A 22131-nucleotide genomic window follows, 5' to 3' on the forward strand; every position below is an offset into this window, starting at 1 on the left:
TGTACATCAAGGCTGATACTGTTTCAAAAAAAAGTTGCAAATCTAGACTCGCGCAAAGACATATTTTTCATAGCTCATTTTTCATAGCTCCAAAACTGTATAATTCATTCCACAAAGACTATGTGAGACATTAATTACCTAAGTTTGTTTCAATTCAAAGTTTTATTTAAATTATGTATTAAAAAAACAGATCCAAGTTCATTTTTCTTTTAAACGTATAACTCATATATGTACATAGTACATTTTTGCTAACTATTTTCATATTGATCTTTTTGATTTTTTGTTTTCTGTTAAAATCAAATATTTTTAGTTTATATTAACACTTTTAATCTAATTTTAATTCTGATAATTTCTATTGTATTCTTGCCAGTGCCCTTTACTATAACCTAAAATATAATGTATACCCACACAGGCCATGCCTTTGTGGGATCTTTTTTTGTAAATATTAAAAAAATTGTACTTAATTGTATTTATATCATATTGTGAAATACAAAAGAATTTAAAATAAAGAAAAAAAATGTATGTACATCAGGTCTATAGCTTTTGTCTCTCATCAAAATCTACATACATCAGGCCTATAGCTTTTGTCTCTCATCAAAATCTATGTACATCGGAACTATAGCTTTTGTCTCTCATCAAAACCTACATACATCAGGCCTATAGCTTTTGTCTCTCATCAAAACCTACGTATATCAGGCCTATAGCTTTTGTCTCTCATCAAAACCTACATATACCAGGCCTATAGCTTTTGTCCATCATCAAAACCTACCAGGCCTATAGCTTTTGTCTATCATCAAAACCTACGCACATCAGACCAATAGCTTTTTTTTCTCAACAAAATCTCTGGTGTGGAATTTATGTAGGTAAAAAGACGCAAATTATTTAAAAAAAGGTAAGGTATTAATTTTTTTAGGAATTTAGAAGGGCCTCATATGAGGCCTATTTATATTTGAGGGAGCATAGTATAAGATTGAAACATTTTTTTGATAATGTTAATAAATTACTATAAGTAAAATAAAATGTATTTCACTGTCCAATATGACAAAAAAGTTGAATGAACATGAATAATGTGACAATTTACAGAACAAAGGATAATAATATCAGAACCGATTTTATACGCGTGAATAGAAATCTTTAAAACATTCTAGGCATTATCGTTTGCAAATGTAAAGAGTTTTCCTTCTACAGCCGCTATGGTAGCATTTCGATGAAGCAAGTCTTTAACTAATTTACTGTAAACAAATTTGTAAGATGTGTACTTTTTTAACAATCTAGCGGCACTTTTATTACCTTACACACAGCTATTTTTAAGACCTTATATGAGAAGGTTAATAATTCTTAGATATTTAGATTTACACGCTAACAGAACATTTCAGGGTTATTATGTGATGTATTATTGCACTTTTTGCATCGCAGTGCCCAGAGACTCGGAGAATTTTAGAGAAATATTTATTTGTGTGTAAAGTTTTCACCTTGAAATCGTCATTAGTTCTGCTGACTGTTCCGTTCTTGAGTTTGCTGGCGAAGGCCCTCTTCTGGACGGCGCTCTTCCCTCGCGGCCCGCCCGACACCGTCCCCACCAGGGTGCTGAACGTCGGAGGGGCATTATCAGGGACAGTCGTCAAGTTGCCTGGGAGAATAATTATTTAATATTTTATTAAAATTAAACACTTTAATATACCACTTTAATGAGTTTTATTTATATATACGACTAGTTTCGAAAACGACAGATGTTTTCATCTTCTGGTACAAATTAAAACTAACGAACAAAAAGTATATTTAGGTTAATAAATATAGGGAAGGGAGGGGGGTTAAGGAACAAGATTTTTTGTAAAAAGAAACATTGATAATAATGGTGACATATTTTGAAAGAGTATATTATCAATTAATGTTTTATCTGAATTAAAATTTTTATGTTTTTCTAAAATTTGTAAATTATACATGACTTGACCTTTATTTGTAACAGAGTGTAATAATTTAAGTGTATGAGAGTCAAATGAGTGGTTAGTTTCCATGATATGATTTGCAAATTCCATGAAAATAATTACTTGTTAGTCCACGGCGATGTTCTCTTATTCTAATTTTTAGACTTCTTCTTTTTAATAAAATAATCATGTCATTCCACAAAGTTAATGCCGAATCAATAAATAATATTATTTAACCTTTTAACCGCGTCAACTATGTTCCTGAGAGACGCCCGTACGCGGCGGTATTTCGCGTTTTTAAAATGATTACTTTTATCATGTATTTAGTTAAGAAACGATTTATTTTCCTAAACAAAAACGTTCTATGGGATTCATTGTGCCTTTGGTACTCTATAATACTTATCCAAAGTTCCACACCATGAAAAAATCCCTCCAAGTTGAACTGAGATTCGAAACTTGGAGCAAAGTAAAAACACATACGGTTATGTCAGCGGCGTATGGGCCATGTTTTATGAAAACACATACGGTTATGCGAGCCAAACACATACGGTTATGCGAGCCGCGTGGATCCGGTTAATATTATAACAAATGGTATGGCCTCAAAACTAACTACATATTCGCTAATTGAAATATAACTTTGTTTTAAAACACTATAAATAATTTATTATAACTTAATTATAATGTCTACCGGTTTCGAAGCTAACCGCTTCTTTTTCAAGACTAATGAATACTAGCTACAAAACCGGTAGACATATAATTTTTAAGGTATAATAAAATATTTATAGTGATTTTAAAACAAAGTTATATTTTAATTAAAAAAATGGAAAATCGCAAATTACTTTATAACATCTCAACAAAGAAGAAGAAAAATATGGAAGTCTGGGCGTTTACAGGGCTAACGACTGTTAAAGGCTGGTTTAAGCGGCCACTTTACACACGTGTAACATTCACCAATTCTACCCATGATTGATAACCACACCACTTAAATTTTTAGAAAGTTCTAAATATACGATCCAATTTTGAAACATTGTACAAAAATCAATAGATTTTATCATGAGATACATCTATTGGTGAAATAAAGAATCTTTTTTATTGAGCAGAAACTCTTATAGTTGTATGTGAGGTCCGAATTCTGGATTATAATCACATACATGAGAAACGTCAGAAAAAATCCTTTTCATTTTATTATTTAAGCTTACAATTTAACCAGATAATTTATTAGGACACACTCAAAATGTTGTTAGTTATTATAGCCTCAAAACTTACCATTCATAGCTTTATTGTTTATTAGAAACATAAGCAAAACTAAAAAAAAAAACAGTTCGCTTGATACATAAAGTCATTACGCAAGATAGAAGAAATGGTATTAGGAGAAGAAGTCTAACAAATATGCATGTATCACTCAATTTGGGTGCTTTGCCAAAAGAAAACTAACAAATAGTTTGAACACTACAGAAAACCCTACAATGCAGCATCATACCAAAGGGTTATCTTTAATTATAATAATAAAATAATAAAACCCTTATCCGCACCCCAATGATGCATAGGGCACTGCGTCATATAACCGCAGTGTTATCTTGATCGCTTACATATGAAGGAAAGGTGATCAGCCCTCCGCTTCAGGTACCAGTCCAGGGTAATATTGAATAAATATTACAGTGAAAAAATCACTTATATTTATTTTACCCCCCTTGGGAATCGAACCCGGGACCTCCAAAATGGTAGCCGAGCGTGCTGACCATTACACTACGGAAGCGGAAAACAAATATGCATGTATCACTCAATTTTGGGCGCTTTGCCAAAAAAAATCTGACAAATAGTTTGAACACTACAGATAACCCTACAATGCAGCATACCAAAGAGTTATCTTTAATTACCTAGAAATCGTAGTCATACAGGAAAAAGTCACCAAGTGCATTTTTTTTACAAAAGCGTGATCATTGACTATTTGATATCTTACTACCTTAATATTGCCCTGAAAAACGTCCCAAAGGATTTTAAACTGGTGAGTATAATATATTGACTTGGTAATAATGACTAACTGCATTGATGTTTTTTTTCTTGCCAAGCAAAAGTGACTTAAATGGCCCTCCTGAACATTTTACCTTTTGTTAGTTAGTCACTTTCTCCTGTACGATTACGAAATATAAAAAAAAACTTGTTTTATTTTGTGTTTTACCTTGACTAGTAGACCGGCTTATCTTGTGTTTAAGAGCCATGAGGACTGTGCTCGGTCTGTGTGGCATCGGTTTAATATTGTCATCTATCTGAGCGGAGAACTGTCCATCATTCTCCCACTCTCTATTCAGTTTTCTCAATTCCTTGTCGGCTAAAACTTCCGCCTTTGTCTGTCGCTTATTGTACTCTTTCAATGTCTTCTCACTTTCTTTTTTCGCCTTTTCTTTCATGGATTTGGCCTTTTTTCTGGAAATTAAAGGGTTATTAAAATGTATTATTATGCCATTAGTTATTATTTTTTGACATCTCATCAAAGATGAAGAAGAATATGGAAGTCTGGGCATTTACGGGGCTGACGACCGTCATAGGCTGGTTAAAATGATCACTTTACACACGTGTAACATTCTTTTCATCTCACCAATAGATGTCTCTAGTGTAGTTCTAGTGATTCAAGAACAATGTTTTTAAAATTGGTTCATATATATAGAACATCCAAGAATTTGAGTAGTGTGGTTGTCAATAATGGGTAGAATTGGTGAATGTTACACGTGTGTAAAGTGATCACTTAAACCAGCCTATGACGGTTGTCAGCCCCGTAAATGCCCAGACTGCCATATTCTTCTTCATCTTTGATGATATGTCAAAAAGTAATATGAAAATAACTCCTGTAATTGGAGATAATCCAGATTTTGTGAACAAGTATGTGGACACACTCAAAAAGCTGTGAATCCCATTAGTTCATGTGGGTTAGATACAGTATATCTAAACTGGTTGCAGCAATGTCAGACGGATTGCTCTTGGTGGAATCTCAACTTTTAGTTCTAACGTCGTGGGTCACAACTTGGTTCCAATTTTCTAGAACACTTGAAGCTGTTTAGGCTCACCTGAACATACTACAGTATAGTATCAGAATGAAATAAATTTTGGGTAAATTTATTAATGCAAATACAAAAATAGAGCCATCTGTTGTTAATTAAATCTAAAATCAGATCAATTTTATATGAGAACATGGGCTGTTCAATGTATGAGGAGCTGAAGAGGGTTTCCAAAATAGACCGAAGTCGTGAAGGAGGTGTCGTTTGTTGCTGCTGACCAACAACTGAACTCTTAATAACTCCTCGGTGCGAAGTACACAGTAGTAAAGCCCAAAAGTTTCTGAGGTATCTCTACATGAGAGAGCATGGGTATTATCCTTGGCTCTATCCGACCGAGTTTCTCCAGGGTATGCTTGGCTACAATGTTTTAGAGACTAGAAGGAATGTGTATTTCATTACGCATTTTTATCAATTGTTACGTGGTATGATCAATAACCCTGAAATTATTTAAAGCATTTGTCTGTATGTTCCCGATAGTTAGCTAAGACAGCGTCGGCACAGATTGTTTCACATTCCTATATACAGGACCGACCTGCCGATAGTTGTGCCTGTAGAAAGAGCTACCGATATGCTGAACAATATCACACTAGATATTGATTTGTTACATGTGTCTGAGTGGGTATTCTGAAGCGGGATTCTTCTATATCTTTAACAAGAGTCTTCTTGCTTACTTTTTAATTTATGTTTTTAATGTATATGCTTTAAATGTTAGTTTGTAATGTATTTATTTGAATTTTTATTGAATAAATTTAATTAAATTGAATTGAAACCAATCCACAAGATTGAGAATTCAAATAATAATAATAAAACCCTTACCGCACCCCAATGGTGCATAGGGCACTGCTTCATATAAACGCAGTGTTATCTCGATCGATTACACATGAAGGAAAGGTGATCAGCCCTCCACTTCAGGTACCAGTCCAGTGTAATATTAAATAAATATTAGAGTGAAAAAATCACTTATATTTATTAAGCCCCCCTGGGAATCGAACCCGGGACCTCCAGAACGGTAGCCGAGCATGCTGACTATTACACTACGGAGGCGGACAACTGAGAATTCAAAAGGAGACTAAAATTGTTTTGACAAACTGTTGAATGGCAAACTCTGTACTTACTTGTCTGTATTTTCTAGCTTGGCGGCTGCCGAGTCCAGGTACCTGAGGATGTCGTCCCTCCCGTTGATGGCCGCCAGCTCCTGCGCCGTGTGGTTGTCGATGTCCACCGCGTACAGATTGGCCCCGAAGTTCACCAGGAAGGTGACACACTCCTTGTGGCCTCGAGCCGCCGCCAAGTGAAGGGCCGTGTTGCCAAAGTGATCACCTTTGTCGGGTTCCCCACTAAGTAGAAATGTGATAGAAGGATTAATATCAGTGCTTTCAATATATACCATTCTATCAGTGTATATTGGGATGGTATAGAAATAAATCAATTTTCCAGATAAATAGGTACATATATTATTGGTTTCAAAGTAAATCAGCATTTCTTCATAAAACAGTCACCAAAGTGACTGTTTTATGAAGGAATGCTGATATTTAAAAAAACAACCGTAAATAGCACAAATCAAAATGCACATTAAATAATTAAAGGTAGCATTTTTTTACGATACGACTGTCTTAATATATTAAACGAATGAACCAAGCGACCATAAACATTTTGTTGATTAGCTATTTTGGATATTATTAACAGTGCTATTAGAGTCGTTTTACTTTGTCCAGGCCTACAATATATAACTATAACACTTAAACTGTTGTAAAAGGCTCGGATTTTGATTCTAATGCCAGTATCCATCTGATTGATCAGTATACTAAAGCTTAATCACTCAATAACATCTCAACAATAAGTATGTAGGTCACATATCGCTCACTCCTTTCAAGAATGTCATAAATCGAAAATCGACAATTTTCAGTTGTGCATGTTTTCGGAATGCCCAAAAAATGTACTATATCCCAGCAAAAACGGCATATTTTTAACTTAATATTTATCCGCTACAGGGCAGAAAGTGTTGTTTTTTCATTTTGAAGAAAAGGTGTTGTTTAATTATTTTTTTAAATAAAGTAATTTTTTTTCAAATGGAAAAACAACCTTCAGGTTTTACCTAAAAAGATCTGTTGCACAGTAAAAAGTTCAATAAGTGGCTTGATATTTATTTTTAATACATTATATTACATTTTTAAACTTTAATAATGTTCTCCTGAAAAATCAAGTTTTTCGATTTATGACGTTCTTGAAAGGAGTGAGCGATATATGAACAACTGGGCGTATTATAGAAATAAGGATACGTCGTGGACACAAACATTTCAAGGGATGTTCCCATACATGCATCCACAGCATGTATGGCCGGAATGCGGTTGATCTGTATGGATCAACATACAAGATAAGCGAGTGTTTTTACCTAGAATTTTTACTCAATCAACATAAAGAGTAAATCCACTCACAAGTAGTAAAAGGCAAAAAAAACTTATGATGTTGGAACCTGAGTAGGAACATGATGAGCGGTATTGCATAAGCCATAACTGGATTTCGTTAGTCACTTTGACATTAGGTAATTTAAAAAACATATACTTATACAAAATGAATATATATTTTATTACCAATATCACATTTTAAAATCATGAAAACCTTTTGAAGTTTGGGAATATATAATATTATATACCTACATATGTATGACAATGCAATGTTTTTAATTAAGACAGTGTCAGCTATTGAAAATTTTAATTTAATAAAAAAAATGTTTTAATATAAAAAGAACAGACAGAAATATTTTTCATTGTTGTTTTGTAACATGCGTAGCTAATAGTAATCTGGGTTAAGCTAGATAACGGATTAAGTCAAATATTTTGGAGATTAAAAATATCTATTTTACAATCCAATAAATTTGCTTAGTAGGTACCCGTATATTATTGGGTATTTCATCGATCTGCCCAGAGGCATGGATTCATAGGCCGAAAAGCAGTGCCTACATACACGCTTGACATAAAAACTCAACCAGTACCTACCCTACCTCACTAAGTAGTACTTAGCTTACCTTACTATCTACCTCTACTGCCTACCCTAGTAAGTAGTACCTAGCTTACCTTACTGCGACTGTCATATCGCTCACTCCTTTCAAGAACGTCAATTTTCAGTTGTTCATGTTTTCGGAATGCCCAGAAAATGTACTATATACCAGCAAAAGCGATATATTTTTAACTTAATATTTACCCGCTACTATCTTTTTAAATATACTTAATATTTTTGAAATGGAGAAAAACATTCAGGTTTTACCTAAAAAGATCTGTTGCAAAGTAAAAAGTTAAATAAGTGGCTTGATATTTTTTTTCAATACATTTCATTATATTTTTAAACTTTAAAAATGATCTCCTGAAAAATCAAGTTTTTTTATTTATGACTTTGAAAGGAGTGAGCGATATATGAGACTCAAATATTAAATATATTTTTAAGCTGCTTCTTGAAGATCTGAATACCAAAACACTAAATAAAATAAAACTAGTTTTTAGGACTAATAATAAAAATAATTTTAATATTGTGATAATACTGTGAAAAATACCAAATTAATCAATAATTTGGACGTAAACTGATTTTACTTAAGATAAAACATATATGTTTTTTTTACATGAAGGAAGATGGAATTCTGAGCAACCCAAAAGTCTGTCACTTGGCTAGCTTAAGGGATCACTTCATACACTTGTGTAACGTTCACCATTCTGCCCATTATTGGACATCTATATTCGTATAGTACGGTGAAAAATCCAGTATCTATAAGAGCATGGGGTGGTGTTCACACATTATTGTCGGGCAGTTTTTTCATCAACCCCGACCCTAATTATACTCAGACATATTCTTAATATTATTAATATTTAAAGCATTGACTTTGAGGTTAGTCATTTTTACTTATTAATTTTTTTACAAAAATATTAATAATACTTGTATATAACCATTACCGGTGATTGGGTATGAACTATTATTATTAAAATTTTTGTAAAAAAATAAATAAGTATACTCAGACAGTCTGCCGCCCGACCCTCAGTATACTAATCAAATGTAACACACAAATGCAACACCCAATTCCCATCTGTACAATATTTTTTGGCGTCTCTCGCGCTCTACCAAAATTAAGCATACAGAACGCTTATAAGCGTCTCCCGCTCTCTACCAACAGTATGTAAATGACGCTTTTAAGCATTTCTCACAAACAATGTATTAAATAAAAAAAGGTTATATGAATAATTTAAATACATATAACACATGTTGGTACATTAGTATGAAATGGAAAAACAATGTGTATTTAAATAATTCTTTATCATATGCTACAAGATTAGTATTATCTGCAGATATAGATAATAAAGCATTACGATAAGGATTCCCATTACTTCGTCAATTGTGTTGTATTATTTATTATATCCCCTTCGTAACATTCCACAAGTGTTTGTCACAAGTTGTAAAGATTACAAAAATGGATCATATCCGACATACATTGAAACACCTGTCTAATAATATACAAGTTTTATTTATTATCAACTGTTTCAGTTAGTTCATATTAAAAGATATGTTAATTAATATCATATAACTATTTATCCTTTAATCTTATATTTACTATGTCTAAGTATGTCATGATTATTCCAAGAGATGTCTCTGCATGTTCCAATATTGTAAAATATCTGAAGTTAGCTAGCAAAATGAGTAGTAGGAAAGTTGTGTGTAACTTGGTTGTGGCCAATAAAAAGTGAATAAAGGTTTAGTTGTTGGTACACACTAAACTAGCTAACTAACCATCACGCTGCTTCACCGCAGGGGTAGATAGAGAGAATAGAAAGCCACACAAATCTGTCTTTGCAAAAAATCTTCGCCTCTTCCACATTCCTGCATCTCCTCATACGTACACACTCGCCGATTATTCCGACTCCTGACCTAACCACTTTGAAGTATTTGAAATACTTGACCATGCTTATTCCTCGGTCTTCCTTTGCTTCTACTCGTAACCGCATTCGCCTCGTGAATTTGTTTTACTGTTCTTTCTTCACTCATTCGATCCACATGCCCAAACCATCTCAGCACACCTTTCTTAATTTTATCTATAATGCTTATATGCTTTTTCTTAGTACAGAATCCAATAATACCGTGCGTGCCTTTGCTGTTGCGGGACCGATAGCGTGTACCCTATCCCACCAGTAGTTAGAAATAGTGAGAGTGAGATGATCTTTAGAAAAAAACTAAAAACACATTTGTTTGCTAAATCATTTCCACCATCTTCTTTTCCCAAATTCATTCACAGTGAAGCGCCCTTGGCGCCCTTTTTTACGAAAATGGCGCCATATACATTATCCAAATTTATTATTATTATTATAATATTCAATAATACATCAATGATGATTTTTTTGTTGGGTAATATATCCAAAATAAAACAAGGTTTGTTGGATTGAATTCTACATTTATTTATGTATATGTTAATACGTGACGCGTTTCGTCTTCTTAGGACATTATCAAACACATGTTTGATAATGTCCTTTCCAACAAACAAATTTTATCAAACATGTGTTTGTAAAAATGTATAATATTAATACAAACACATGTTTGATAATGTCCTACGAAGACGAAACGCGTCACGTATTAACATATACATATATAAATGTAGAATTCAATCCAACAAACCTTGTTTTATTTTGGGTATATTACCCAACAATTCAATATGGAACTCTACCAACTGTCTGCAGTTACAATAAATAGATGATTTTTTTGTTCATTATTTTAAATTCTTTTGCATTCCACAATGTATTATAATTACAAGAACAAAAAAATATATATTATATTAATACAAAAAAAGATCCCACAAAGGCATGGCTCGTGTGTGGGTATACATATTATTTTGTGTTATAATAAAGGGCACTGGCAAGAATACAAGATATCAGAAATAAAATTAGATTAAAAGTGCTAATATAAACTACAATCACCTCTAACATTAGACTACACCCCTGTTCTAAGTCATACATAAACATAGCTAATAGAAGCGCATCTGGAAAATGTTGGATAAATTAGTGAAATGACACTCTTACCCTCTTCCGCAGAGTAGCCGCAAAGAGTCGAGGTGACCTTCGAATGAAGCCCACAGGGTAGGAGTCATTCCGGCCTCATCCCGCCCATTACACTCCTTCTTGTTGGCTTCCCGGAGAACATCCAGCAACCCGTCTTTCGCAGCTCTGGAAAATTTTGTCATTTTTATTTCATTACAATTTAGAACATTCAATAATGCATCCTTGCTGGGTTATCCCGCACTGAGGGCACATTTTACAATACTTGTTTCCTTATTATTTTTTAGTTGTTTTTATATCATGAGTCATATAATAAAGATGACATGGCTGAATGAGACGATCTATTTTTATATCTAAACCACCTCCATTACAAAATTAGTATATAATCTTTTTTACCAAAATTTAAAATTAATTTTCATATCAACGTATAATGACAAATTATAAGTTTATTTCTATTTTCAATGAAAATTCCTTTAGATATAGTAGGGCCAGTATTCGTTAAATCGCATTCATTCCACCGGAGACCAACGGAGAGGTCACTTGTCTGCTCACGCCCAATTTTTTTAATGAATTTATTTTGGATATTTTTTTCGTTTTTTAGAATATGTATAAAATAAATATTTTTATATTTTCTTATAACTAACTATTTCTATAACTCCGTATCAAAAAACAAAAATAAACTGTCATGTACATAAAAGTATAACCATATAATAAACTTATATTACATTTTTTTTTTATCAAATAATAGAAATTTTCTTTATCAACTAGTCAAATAGACATCAACAATATTTCTCTTAAGCATATTAAAAGTTTCTGTAGTATGAAGTGGCGTTAAGTAAGGACTACCTGAATGGGAGTAACAATTACATACTTTTCAAACAAACACCATTTGAAGTGTCCCTGGTTTACACTAAGGAATGCTTTTACAAAATATAAAACAATCATTCGTGATACAATACAGCATGCCCTAACGTGAAACTTGATGGTACAATCTAGATAAATATAGTCATTTTGAATAAGGTATCCAATTCTTCATTTAATCATAATAATTACACCATACGACGCGATAATAGAGTGTGAACAATGCGTTAAGATATTTTATCAGAATAACTAGTCTAGAGGATTCGATATATATTCTTGTAATAATAATAATAAAAAATCGAAAAAACATTGGAAGGACTGAAAAAATTGCAATAAAAAATACTACAAAATTCAATGTATTTTCCTAGATTTAAAAATATTTTTAAAATAATTATATAGTTCAGTTTGGTGCCAAAAATTTGCGTAAATAATATACTTTATTTGCTTTTTGCAACAGTAAAAAGGGTATCTAATACAAATGAGTCAAATTAAAATAAAATTTAGATTGAGGATTTCTGACCATTACCTAGGTATAAATCCTCTCAATACAAAAATATTGTAGGTTTATTAATAAAAGTTATAGTAACTGTTTATTATTTTTAAATTGTTCAAATCAGAATTTGAATAAAAAATCCCTATTTCCATACCGTACCTGACTGTTCAAAATTGATCAGATCAAATTCAAATTTCGTTCTTTTTTTAATGTTCTTGAAATTTTTTAAAGCAGGTACCTACTTACGATTTAGACAGATGGTTTCTAATTTATCCGGTACCTACCTTAATAACAATAATAAACAATATAAAATATTTCTTATTTCTTAAATTGTTCTTAAGAATTTTAATACCAAATCCCTATTTCCATACCGCACCTGACCGTTCAAAATTTATCAAAACGTCAAATTCAAATTTCGTTCTTTTTTCAATGTTCTTGAAACATTTTAATGTAGGTACCTACTTACAAATTAGACTGATGATTTCAATTTATCTGGTACCTACCTTTACTTAAGAGTATATATATTATAGGTTTAATAATAATAATAAAATAAAATGTTTCTTATTTCTAAATTGTATATCAGAATTTGAATAAAAATCCCTATTTCGATACCGCACCTGACCGTTCAAAATGTATTAAAAATTCAATTTCCAATTTCGTTCTTTTTTCAATGTTCTTGAAATACTTTAAAGTGGGTACCTACCTACTTATAAATTAGACTGATGATTTCTAATTTATCTGGTAGGTACCTACCTTTCCTAGGTATAAGTCGTCTAAATGTACGTAAATATAGCAGGTAAATCTCTTCTAACTTTCTCGCGTGAAGCATACTTTGCAGCGGGTACTTGGCGTACGCACTGGTCATTGAGCTGAAAGAGTCATTTAAAATTCTCCGCGACCTAAATTGTGGCACTGTTACCGAAAAAAAGAGAATTCGTGAGCAATGCAGAAGAACAGATTTACGAATAAAAAAGAATGCCAAATTTACAACGAATAAAAACTATTAATTATCGCTCACTCCTTTCAAGAACGTCATAAATCAAAAAACTTGATTTTTCAGGAGAACGTTTTTAATGTTTTAAAATATAACACAATGTATTAAAAATAAATATACCATCCTCTTATTGAACATTTTACTGTGCAACAGATCTTTTTAGGTAAAACCTGAAGGTTTTTTCTCTATTTAAAAAATATTTAATATATTTAAAAAAATATCAAACAATACATTTTCTTCAAAATGCAAAAACAACATTTTCTGCCCTGTAGCGGGTAAATATTAAGTTAAAAATATGCCTCTTTTGCTGGGATATAGTACATTTTCTGGGCATTCTGAAAACATGCACAGCTAAAAATTGACGATTTTTGATTTATGACGTTCTTGAAAGGAGTGAGCGTTATGTGCAATAAATAATGTGGAGACATGGTCCGCAAACTATTGGATGCCTGAATGCGTCAGTTAAATAAACGTAAAACCAAAGAAATTTTACGCGAAAAGGTTCAAACTTTATTTTGAAAAAATAGCTATCTGGGTGCTTTGCCAATAAAAAAAGAAAAAAATAGCTGATAAATTTCTAATACAAAATTTATTACTATTTGTCAATTTTCAATGTGAATTTCCGCATAACATAATTACGTTTTCGTTAGATATTCGAGTAATCATCTAATGTTGATCATCTGTCTATCCTTGGAACTGTCCATAATATCATTATTACTTGGTTTCCTCTACTTCTTCCCCTCAACTCCTTACCTGATCCTTCTTATTTTTCATACATTTACAGTTTCATTTATAGAATATGTGGTAATTAATTGTTCATTCATGATTGATTGATAAATGATTTTTTAATAATTTTTTTTATTCATTTAATATATTTACATTTTTATTTATAACATAATAACATTTGAATCATTTATATATATGGAGAACTTTTATATTTCGATTCGCTGTGCCTCTCCATAAAAGCGTCTGTGCTCTTGTGCTTGGAAAGGGACTTACACTCGTGGTTTAATGTTATATAATAAAAGATATAATAGTTTTTTTTTTATATTTTTTTAAAGATGATAGATAGTGATGTCTCGGACGTTTCTTAAAAGTTAAAAGAGAAGGTGCATTTTTTACAAGGAGAGGTAATTCATTCCATAGTCTGGCCGCTTAGATAGAGAAAGAATTACTGAAGAAATTTATGATTTTTTTCGAAAAAAATTGTGATTACAGCCTATTATAACAGAAGTGTTACATATCGCACAGTGTAAACACACAAGCCTACCGAGTGTAAAGTGTAACTACATATTTAGCCTAACTAGTGAATAGGAACTAGGGGTGTCATGCTTGATGACATCATTAAGTACCTACCTACTTTACTAACTAACTCGCTCACGCACACACTTACGGTACCTAATTACTTTTACCCATTGCTGACACGCCATACAAACAGGTCAGTAATTACAAGAGGAAATATTGAAGAAGAAGAAAAATACATGATCAAGCATTTCAAATGTTTATGAGGAGATAGATGTATGGACGTGGAAGAGGCGAAGATCGTTTGCACAGACAGATTGGTGTGGCGTTCTATTTTCTCTGCCTACCCCTGCGGGGAAGCGGCGTGATGCCAGACATCAACAAATAGAGCCGCCAATAATTTAGCAATGTTACCAATATTAAAATTAATCCATCGTTTCTGTGACGTCATTCCTTACCAACTTACGAAAACAACGTATTTACGAAGGCGAATTTTCCACAAGAAAATGATGAGTGAGAATATTGATTATATCGGCTGTTATAAACACAAAACGAGTTTAATACAATCATTTATAGGTTGAGTATGTTAAATTAGATTTTCCTCCCGAGTGATAATACCCTATCATGTTTTTACTATACTGAGAAGCGAGTGGCGTAAAAGTATGAATCATACATAGCTCGTTCGACTGAAAATGCATAAATCGTGTATGACAATGCTAATCATTAATCGGTACATGTGAACATTGATTTCCAATTCAATTTACCCAAAATTCTTCTAAAAATAAATTTACTACGCTCGCTAATAATCGTGATTATCTCGACTCTCACATTTGAAGAAGTAATTGGGCAGAAAAGTTGAAATACGTACAGCAAAAGTTTGCTACTCTCAAGTGCAAATTAATTCAATAAACTACAAATGTTTGAAGCTATCCATTCCAAAATCCCCCAAAATGGTTGTAGGCTGTTTTGAGAAAAATTGAAAAAGGTGATATTTCGCTCACTCCTTTATACAACGTCATATACTTATCAAAAAACTTGATTTTTCAGGATATCGTTTTTAAAGTTTAACCATATAATAAAACATATTAAAAATAAATATCAAGCCACTTATTGAACTTTTTACTGTGTAACAGATCTTTTTAGGTAAAACCTGAATATTTTTTCTCCATTTAAAAAATATTTAGTATGTTAAAAAAAAATTAAACAATACCTTTTCTTCAAAATAAAAAAAACAACACTTTCTGCCCGTAGCGGGGAAATATTAAGTTAAAAATATGCCTTTTGCTGGGATATAGTATATTTTCTGGGCAATCCGAAAACTTGAACAACTGAGAATTGACGATTTTTTTTATATATGACGTTGTTGAAAGGAGTGAGCGATTTGTCGAATTGGTGTACTTCGCTACCTATTTATTACAATGCTCCGAGATTTATTAGAATATATTAAAAAAAACAGATAATTATATTATTATATATACTAAAAAACTAACACCAAGTTATTTTTTATATTAACACCCTGATTTTTATTTCGATTACTTGCTATATATCTTCTCTGCGTGGATGTTTTCTGGTTTAATTTATTTTTACAATTTTTTATTTGATATCCATTATAAATATCTCTTGATACATTTTAAAAATTTAATCGTGTGTATATATTTTTTTAAATGTTAGCGGTAACGTTTGCGTATTGGTGAAATCCGTGTGCCGCGTGATTGCCATTGGCTGAAGCCAATGGCCATCGCTCATTGGCTGATGCATTTTGCAAGAATTTTGAATCAATCGAATCGGGGATGTAAACAATAAAAAAAAATCAAAAATATTTTTGCAAGCGTTTTTGCCTAGGAAAAATGAACTCCAAAAATATTTTGAGATTTGTTCTTTTAAAATTAACATTTTAGATAGGTACTGCATTAATACAAGAATGTCTATCCAAATAGGAACCAAACTAGAAAGAAATGTGAAATTCTCATTCTGGGGGTTTTTGAAATTAACGACTTCGCATAACGAAAGTTAATTATTTCTTTACAATCACTTTTTATTTCAATTAAATTACAATAATTTAACATTTCAGGTCTGTAACATTGTGATAACTGCTCTGTTACCCTGACTTTTGTGAACTAATTAATTTCTATGGTTTAACTATGCAAATAAAAGAGCACAATTTTTGTTGTTTCTCCGTTTGAGTGGCAGGTTCCCAAACTTTTTTGGTTTAGCGTCCGTCTGCCAGAGTTTCTAGTCGACAGGAGAAGTAAATTGATAGAATGTCTTGTAGAAACGGGGGATATATAATATTATGCTTAATTCTGACTTTTAGGGCAGTTGTCCCCAACCTTTTTATCGCCACGGACGTTTATTTGTTTATATATTATTTAATATATATAATATTTAAGATTATTTTCATAAAATAATTTAAATTTACAACATTTTAAGTGTGTCCAAACACTTGTTTACAAATCTGGACTATATCCGATTAGGAGTTATTTTTTATACATTATTTTAGACATCTCAACATATATGAAGAAGAATATGGAAGTCTGGGCATTTACATTTCGAGTTTGATCAATATATCTAGAAGTTTCAATAATTTGAGTAGTGTGGATTTCAATTATGGGTAGAATTGGTGCATGTGACACGTGTGTTAAGTGTTCAATTAAACCGCCTATGACGGTCGTAAGCCCTGTAATTGCCGAGACTTCCATATTCTTCTTCATCTATTTTGAGATGCCAAAAATAATGTAGAAACAATTTTGATTTTATACTATTTAAACATGATTTTAAAAAATACGGTTACATACATATTACCAAAAATTAACATAAAATTATTTAAAATTTGAATTTACTAGAACGCTAAATTAATAATTAAAAAAAAAAAGATATTGTTTCTTTGCAACGAGACAATTTCGTTTGAGGGTAATATTAGACAATGACACCCGATGTCAAAAATTGCAATAGAGATTTAAGTATCGGGTTGTGGTCCCGTGGTTAGTGTCGCGGACTCTCGAATCAGAGTTACTGGGTTCGAACCTACTCTACCACAATTTGATACCTATTTTTAATAATGAGCTGCTTAGGCTCACAGAAATAGTATGAAATTGAAGTATTTTGGTAAAAAATGAAAACGAAAATATTTGTTTTTAAATTTAAAAAAAGTGCTGTGATGGCAATCTCAGCGCAATCCGCCATGACTCTAATCCAGAATACCAATAGAATTGTTGTCTTAAACGTAGTTTTAAGGCCACCGTCATTTAAAATCTCCAGCAAATGATCTTCTTTTTGAACAGACATGCTAGATTCTTCTGGTTTATTGATAAATGGGCCGCGGATCTATTCCTTACCAGTTCGTGGGTGTTTTGTGGTTGGGAAGTAGCGTTCGAGCTCGTTTAAAAGCAAATACAGGTAATAATGCACAAAGCAGGGCCTTGGACTACCCGGTACCATTTGATCCACGGCCCGAGGGTTGAGGACCACAGTTCTAAGGTGTGTCTTACCACCTAGAAGACCTATATAGAGCCTACTAGGGGGCCTGTATGTTTACCTCCTAATATAAGTAATGTAATAATGATAATAATAAACAATAAAAATATCATTTTACGAAAGATGGTTAACTTTAAAAAGTTTTAAAGTTAACCATAAGTTTTAAAGTTGGTACGGAATGTAGATTATTTCTTCCAAAAGATGAAATTAGATCCCCAGAAACAGTATACTGAAGTCGTATACTGTTTCTGGGGATTACCAAAGTACCTCAATCAGTAATGAGATACCTACACCAATGTCCAAATATACAAGGTAATAACTAATGAAAAAAAATCGGTTGATCATTCAATATGTAACATAGATGATGTAATAAAAAACATAAACGGTGTTATTGTGTCAAATAAGATTCCGTTATTACTTGGAAAAAATAAAAAGCACCTGGTTCAAATTAGACTACCTTTAGTGCAAAGTAATTCCAAATTACGGTAGTAAATTTACGAATTTAGTCATGACTTTATTAAAAAAATAGATAAATTATTTAGATGCCTGTGATGATTAAAATTAGTCGGTAAAATAAAAGAAAAAAATGTAGGTCAATTCTTTCTGATACAAAAATCTAATTGGATTTTTTAAATCAGAATGGTCACAACAACTAAGGTTTAATTAAAATGTGTTAATAATATTAACATAAATTTAATATTATAACAATTAAATTGAAGTTGGATTGTAGCTGTCTAAATATCATTCAAGCAACTTTATCAGCATTGAGCCTTATTAATTCGAATCGGTGATAACGAATCGATAAGAAATAAAAATCCTGATTAACACATAAAAAGGTAAAAATAATAAGTATTCTAAAACTGAAAAATTGCAAATCGTGGTATTTTTTTACTCAAAAAAATTATAAACAAAAGATTGTTGGGAGGAAGGAGCAAGTTTTTGACAGCTAATTTATGAAAACTTTTAAACTTACTTGTGAAACCTATTTGTCGTCATTTTGGATGTTTTATTTATTCACGATCACATCAAAATTCCTCAAAAGTGTATCATGTCAATCTCCATAGCACTGTCTGTCATCAAAACACATAAAAACCTCACTGAATATTAGCACAAAAACACGTCCATCAGAATGGAAAAAAGACGCTAAAACGCAGCGGCACAGTTTGTTTTGTAACTTTTCTAATGTTTTGTTGTCACGACGATATATTATTATTGATAAACTTTGATAGTTCACTCGCTGTATGTAGAACACAAATAACAGTTACACCTGCTTGAACAAACTCAGGTGAGCGTGTTTCCCCCTACGTACTTTTCTAGCGATACCGGACGAGTATAAAAACTGCGATAAAGAATGCGTGAACGACCATCTCCTTTTGAAAACCGTTGTTCCATTGAAAATTACATTACCTAGAATTGCCCTGAATTGCGCCATCTTGTGAAATCAAGCTATAATAAAACGTACTATGCTGAACCTGTTTAGTACCATCTATGGACAAGTAGTGAAGCTATTATGTTTTATATTGAGAACGTTCTAATTTAGTAGTTCAAAACTTGAATAATAGAGGTGGAGATCTTAGATTTAGATAAATATGTATTTTTAATTTTTCCGTTGTGCTTTTTTTAAAAAAAAAATTCGTACAAATATTTTTTGAAAACAAATTAAAAATATAAGTAGGGTACTCATTTTTATTTTTAATTTAAATGGTTACATTTAGACAAAAGAGATTACTTTTGAACGATAGGACGTAATGATCCGTTGATATAGGTACCGTAGAACGGGGCTACTTGAACTTTGATGTGTTACTTGAGCCCAGTACAAAAAAAAATAGATCTGTATTTGGTCTACAATAATGAACGAATCGACATGATTCATTGTTTCCCTGACAGGTGATAATTATTGTCACCTGACGTTCATAATTGTAGACCAAATACAGATTTTTTTTTGTACTGGGCTTAAGTAACACATAAAAGTTCAAGTAGCTCCGTTCTACAGTACATTGAATGAGTGACCGGATCCCAATTTTGAATGAATCTCGTTCACTACCTTTGATTTCACAAATTCATATATTCACTGAATCACTTAATAATTTATCAACTGATTATGGGCATAATAAGATTTTTCCAGATCATGCGTAGGGTAGACCCGGGGTAATTGTAACAAAATGTATTTGGCCTATTTTCGACCCCAAGCTTTAAGGAGTATAAGCGAGATACTAATGTTAAATGATAGAAAAATAAATTGTTTGCACAATTATTGTAAATATTACATGTCTCGCAATCGAGATGAAGTATTTATAGTTTTTTTTATTCGATACAAGATAGAAGTCAGAGCATTCCATGCCTTATGGCTTGGCATTTGGCTGGCTTAAAAAAAAACACTTTATACACTTGTGTAACGTTCACAATTCAGTTCATCATTGAACATCCATATTACACACAATTTTGAAAGATTTATATATGCAATGTTGTAGGAATCTTTTCGTATGTTAGTTGTAATTTTGACAGATAGTGTCATCTGGGTGAACAATCCAGTGTCTAATCAGAATGAAATAAATAATAGAAAAATGTTCATGATTATTGTGTTAATATTTACTTGTAAGCAAATCTAGGGAAATGTTAAAGCTGACCCTAACTGACTGATGTACATATGCACTGTTGCAGGAGTCCTTTCATATGTTAGTTGTAATTTTGACAGATAGTATCACCTGGGTGACCAATCCAGTGTCTAATCAGAATGAAATAAATAAAAGAAAAATTTTCACCTTAAAAATATTTACTTAGAAGCAGATCTAGGGAAATGTTACAACTGACCCGATCCCAAGGTCAGTTGTGCCGGTAGAGAATAAAAAAAACCTTTTAAGACTACACAAATGTGTGTTTCCAGTTTTGCCACATATGGTACCTTTCATATTTATGTTTCAGATTTGTAATTAACCATGTGTTATGAATATTTTTACCTCAGATGAAATAAAACGATTTAATTATTTTTTTAAAATATATTGAAAAATACTACTATGCCCTTTAGAAAATTTATATTTCAGAGAACATAGAGCTTCCCCATACAAATGTGCAGAAGGAGTTATCAACCAACGGTTCCGGACGCGCCCATATATTATTTAAATTTACATACAAAAACCCATTTATTATTTAAATTATATAAAATCATACTTTAAACCCTTACCGTAAGTAATATGTAATTTTTATTATTGTTGTTAAACACTAGGTACTTAAATTCATTCAACATAAATTCATTTTTTCTTCAAAGATATATAAATCATGGTTTTAACCCATGCCTTGTTGTGTATATACATAACATAGAATTTTGTCTAGCCCCTCACCAGTCTGATGATGTCGGTAACGACGAAACACGGTCACTGGCCAAATAAAATAAACGTGGAAAAACTATTTTAAAAAAAATGTATTTTTTAAAATGCAGTTCCACAAGAAAGTCAGTACAAAACTTCAGTAAGTAAGTCAGATTTAATGCAGTTAATATTTTTGTTACTATAAATTTAATTACTTTTTTTTTGCCTAGAATTTTCACTCATAAATTACTTACATGAAATTATAGTAACTTTAAACATAAAGAGTAAATCCACTCTCAAGTAGGCATAGGCTATGAAACTTAAAAAGTTGAAGCCTGAGTAGGGTCATGATAATCGGTGTTGCATAAGGCGTAGCTAGATTTCAGAGTCACTTGGACGTTAGGTAATTTTAAAAAAAATCTTTAATAATTTTGTCTAACCTCTCACCAGTCTGATGATGTCCGTAACCACGAACACCAGCAACTGATCAAATAAAACATATGTGGAAAAACTACATAGTTATAATTTTATTATACATTTAAAATAATATATATTTTCCGAGTGCGGCTCTGAGCGCAAGTTTGTAAGGACTTCCATTTAAAATTGAGCTCATTTAATAATAGAGTGTTTAACAAAGTTTGTAAAACATCTCACGAGCCACGTTTGCATTTAGTAAATTCCTTCCACAGGACCGGTGGCTCCGGCGGTGGGGGCGGGGGGAGGGGAGGGGGGACCTACCCGCAGGGGGGGAGGGAGGG

The 22131-nt window shown here is 32.0% G+C and overlaps 1 protein-coding gene across 2 annotated transcripts in view; it reads right to left on the reverse strand.

Moving 5' to 3' along the window:
- Sans (SAM_USH1G_HARP domain-containing protein Sans) overlaps window positions 1-19440 on the reverse strand; it is a 28225-nt gene extending 8785 nt beyond the window's left edge. Inside the window, exons 1-5 of one of the 2 annotated variants that reach the window (XM_088260210.1) lie at window positions 19042-19440; window positions 11029-11172; window positions 6094-6315; window positions 4105-4349; window positions 1473-1630 (exon numbers count right to left, since the gene is read on the reverse strand). In XM_088260210.1, coding sequence (XP_088116336.1) covers window positions 1473-1630; window positions 4105-4349; window positions 6094-6315; window positions 11029-11172; window positions 19042-19064 — 792 coding nt within the window. In that variant the 5' untranslated portion in view covers window positions 19065-19440. Of the gene's footprint in view, window positions 1-1472; window positions 1631-4104; window positions 4350-6093; window positions 6316-11028; window positions 11173-12391; window positions 12481-19041 lie in introns of those variants that run through there. The other variant, XM_088260211.1, reaches the window with a different exon arrangement.
- Window positions 19441-22131: the final 2691 nt, after the last annotated feature.

The sequence above is a fragment of the Brachycentrus maculatus genome, unplaced genomic scaffold, assembly GCF_059751285.1.
Source record: "Brachycentrus maculatus isolate JH-2025_06_01 unplaced genomic scaffold, ASM5975128v1 h1tg000129l, whole genome shotgun sequence".
Taxonomy (NCBI): Eukaryota; Metazoa; Arthropoda; class Insecta; order Trichoptera; family Brachycentridae; genus Brachycentrus; species Brachycentrus maculatus.